This window comes from Nicotiana sylvestris, chromosome 12, assembly GCF_000393655.2.
Source record: "Nicotiana sylvestris chromosome 12, ASM39365v2, whole genome shotgun sequence".
Taxonomy (NCBI): Eukaryota; Viridiplantae; Streptophyta; class Magnoliopsida; order Solanales; family Solanaceae; genus Nicotiana; species Nicotiana sylvestris.
Window position 1 is genome coordinate 51,357,894 of NC_091068.1, and position 3,561 is coordinate 51,361,454.

Below are 3,561 nucleotides of genomic sequence, written 5' to 3' on the forward strand. Positions count from 1 at the left end.
TAGAGCTGAAGTTTTTGTGTTGTAACTAGGAAACTTCAGCTCTAAGCTAGCTTGATATTTCTAAGCGAGCTTCAAATTGATATTTCGTTAGATAGCTGCTATAACTTTGGTGATTCTCGTTGAGATTTTTAGTCATAAAGTATTTGTTCTTGCTTATGAGTAATTGATAGGTAGTAGTAGCCTGTTGCAGTTTGTTGGAAGTCATCCAACTCGTTGTTTCTCATTATCATATATCACCATTTTGTCCATTAGAGAAATATCTGTAGATGAAAAAAAATCAGAAAGAGAAAGATTAAATGCACAAAGAACTTGGATACCAACTCTTATCAAAATTTAGTTCTCTTTAGTATTTATGCAGATAAAGAACTGCATTTTCTCTTCACTTTGTTGATACTACTATTCCATCGTTATTTATAAATATTAAAACACAACCTTGCTTTCTTCTGGTGAGGTACTGAGGGGGAGGAAAAATGGAGCTGAAATTATTTCAAAAGTGGGTACAAGTTGAAAGTTTTAAAAAAAAATTGATATAGGTTAAATGGGGGCGATCAAATAGGACTCCGTGCAATTTTTACCTAATTTTATCTCGGGGAAAATCTCGTTTAAACAGGTCGGGACCTTAGGGATCCATGGCCCAAATTTTAATGGACCTCCAAATTTGATCCATTATATAAACCCACTCGAAAAAACCCTAATCTCCTCGTAGGCGCAGCTGAACACATCTGCTAAGGTCAGTTAACGCTTCCTTTTAAGATATTATTATTACGATAACGATATGATATGACGTGATATTCCGCGTTTGTTTTGAGTGATAATCATAAGTTGAAAAGCAGGTCGAAGATGAGTAAAGGAAGCAGTGGAGGAGGAGCCATGAAAGGTGGAAAGAAGAAGGGAGCAACATTCGTGATTGATTGTTCAAAGCCAGTGGAGGATAAGATCATGGAAATTGCTTCACTTGAGAAATTCTTGCAGGAACGCATCAAAGTTGGAGGAAAAGCTGGGGCTCTCGGTGACTCTGTCACTGTCACCCGTGACAAGACCAAAATTACCGTCACCTCCGACACCACTTTCTCCAAGAGGTAAATATCCTCTATTTTCTCAACATATGATAATCTATATGAATTTTAAAATGTTTTTTCTGTTTACCAGGTATGAATTTTGCAAACTTGAAATTTATCGAGCATTGAAAATTCCAAAATAAATTAAGTGTCATATAATTGGCGGACAAAATGATTTCATTGATATTAAGAAACGAAGATCAAAATTTACTGGACCAGAACGATATCCTTAGAAGTTTAATTTGCTAAACACGTAATTGATTGAATATTATGCCCATGAAGTATAAGAAAATTGGAAACATTTTTTATTTTATTTTATTTTCCGGTGGTCATTTTTGTAAAACAAAGCACAGTTCTAGAATGGGTAAGGCCAAAATAGAAGTATATTCATGCCTTCAGAGAAGGCTGATTGCAAACTGAAGTTTTGAGTCTGGCACGGGTTGACTTTGGGCACTTAATGGGTTGCATTTGGGCTAATTTAATTTTACGGGACGATATGGGTTCTGCCCAAAACAGCCCATCAGGAAAATCTTTCCTGCCCAACCCATTAAATGCTGGGCGGGTTGATTGGTCTTGGGTCAATTCTGCCAGCCCTAAAGGCACTTCTGAATTTGCTTTTTCGACTGGATACCATTAAATTCCCAGTTTCCTGCCATGTTTATTTTCTTTAGAAGTCTCCTTAGTGTGATTCTAGTTATATTAGTGGTTGTTGTAATGAAGTTAAGGAGTCTAGTATTGTGAAAATAACTTTCAGTCGATGTTGCTCGGATCCTCCTAAACGTTGTCGTATAAGTGTTTTAAAGTAAATAAATTTGAAGGATCCGATCCACACTTCACGGTATTTGTGAAGGATTCGAGCAACATAGCTTTCACTTGTGTCTTATGTCTCGCTCATATTTTTCTTTTAATCTGTTTAGAAACTAGGAATCTTTAATTTTTGTAGAAACTAGCTAAGGCATTTGCAGTAGATACTTGCATTATGCCTACTGTTACAAAAATCAAGTGATTTGCGTTGTTTTATTGTGCTCTATTTTGCCATTCTTAAACCAGGTTCCTGTAACTTATTCTTAAGACGTGGAACAATATCCTCTCCCACCTTTGTTGTTTCTCAAGGTTTTATTTTCCGGACCCAGAGCCTCCATAAAGCCTCTAACCTACATTTTATGTCCTGAGGGGTCGTTTGGTAGCCTGTTAGGGGGAAAGTTATTCATGTATTAGGGGTAACACAACTTATACCATGTTTGGTAGCCATTAGTTATTTTGTACAAAATTCAGCATAACTAATACCATGTTTGGTTGGCATTTTACAATTCTACATAAACAATACATGCATAAGTTATGAGTCAATATGTTATTTTATACGGGGAGAAGATGGAATAACTAATACATGTATTAGTAAAACATGGATAAAATACTGAAATGACAAATTTACCCCTATCAATTTACCACAAATCATTTCCATTTTCTCCAGCAAACTTTTCACTGTTCATTTTCTCCGGCAAATAACAATCTTGTGCTATGATGTTTTTGAATTACTAAATAAAGTGTGTAACAATATAGCAAAAAATTCAACCAAAACCCAAGAAAGAATTATATACACTACAATTAGCATGACCCTTTTTTTATGAATTTCACGTGCATTACTCAAGTACTAATCCCTGCATAACTAATGCATGCATAACCCTGCATTACTTATTCCTGCATAACTAATACATGTATAATTAATACCTGCATAACTCTAACCGGCAATCAAACGACCCCCGATAGTATTTTATTATCTCAGTTAATTGTATTTTTGAGTTTGAGAGCTGTTGTAATTCACCAGCTGGTTGCAGATGCATTTCGTCTTGAGATGTTCCCAACCATTTGTTTTCTAAGTAATGATGTTATATTCTTTGACCAGGTATTTGAAATACTTGACGAAGAAATATCTAAAGAAGAATAACGTGCGTGATTGGCTTCGAGTTATTTCCTCAAACAAGGATCGCAATGTGTACGAGTTAAGGTACTTCAACATTGCTGAGAATGAGGCTGAGGAGGAAGATTGAGAACTAGAAGCAGTAGATTGTAATTGTTCTCTCTTTTTTGACATAATTTACACTTTTTGTCTGGAATCAAATCTTTTGCATTTTTGCCCTGTTTTTAAGGGACAAATGAGATTGTGTTACTGGAGTTGGTTTATTTCTTCTATAACTTAGCTTTTAACTTTTTGGGTTCGTTTTGTGCCAATTGCATTGAGGAGAATACAGGTAAATATTGGTACTTGTTACCTCAAAATCAGGGTGAGTCACAACACCTATTTATTCTGTTTTTCGGTCCAAAACCCCTGCATTCAAAGAATATGTTTACTTAATTACAACTTTTCTTAGAATTCATCTTTAGATTTTGTGGTATAGGGCCAACTTAAAGTTTGATTATGCTCAAATTAAATTTGACGATGCCGGAGTTGATCCAATAATTAGGAAAAAGTATATCAACAGAAAGAAAATTTTATGCAGAAAGC

At 35.1% G+C, this 3,561-nt stretch overlaps 1 protein-coding gene across 1 annotated transcript; it reads left to right on the forward strand.

Annotated features, from left to right (window-relative positions):
- Positions 1 to 633: 633 nt before the first annotated feature.
- Positions 634 to 3,274, forward strand: LOC104230560 (large ribosomal subunit protein eL22z-like). The gene is made up of 3 exons (XM_009783399.2): positions 634 to 730; positions 834 to 1,079; positions 2,962 to 3,274. The coding sequence occupies exons 2-3, from the start codon at positions 841 to 843 to the stop codon at positions 3,104 to 3,106; spliced, it is 384 nt and encodes a 127-aa protein (XP_009781701.1). The 5' UTR covers positions 634 to 730; positions 834 to 840; the 3' UTR covers positions 3,107 to 3,274.
- Positions 3,275 to 3,561: the final 287 nt, after the last annotated feature.

Bases quoted from the DNA above. Each gene is read 5' to 3' on its own strand.
- LOC104230560 (XM_009783399.2), top strand. From the start codon at position 841: ATGAGTAAAGGAAGCAGTGGAGGAGGAGCCATGAAAGGTGGAAAGAAG. The intron at 1,080-2,961 runs GTAAATATCCTC...TTCTTTGACCAG, and splicing joins GACACCACTTTCTCCAAGAG to GTATTTGAAATACTTGACGA.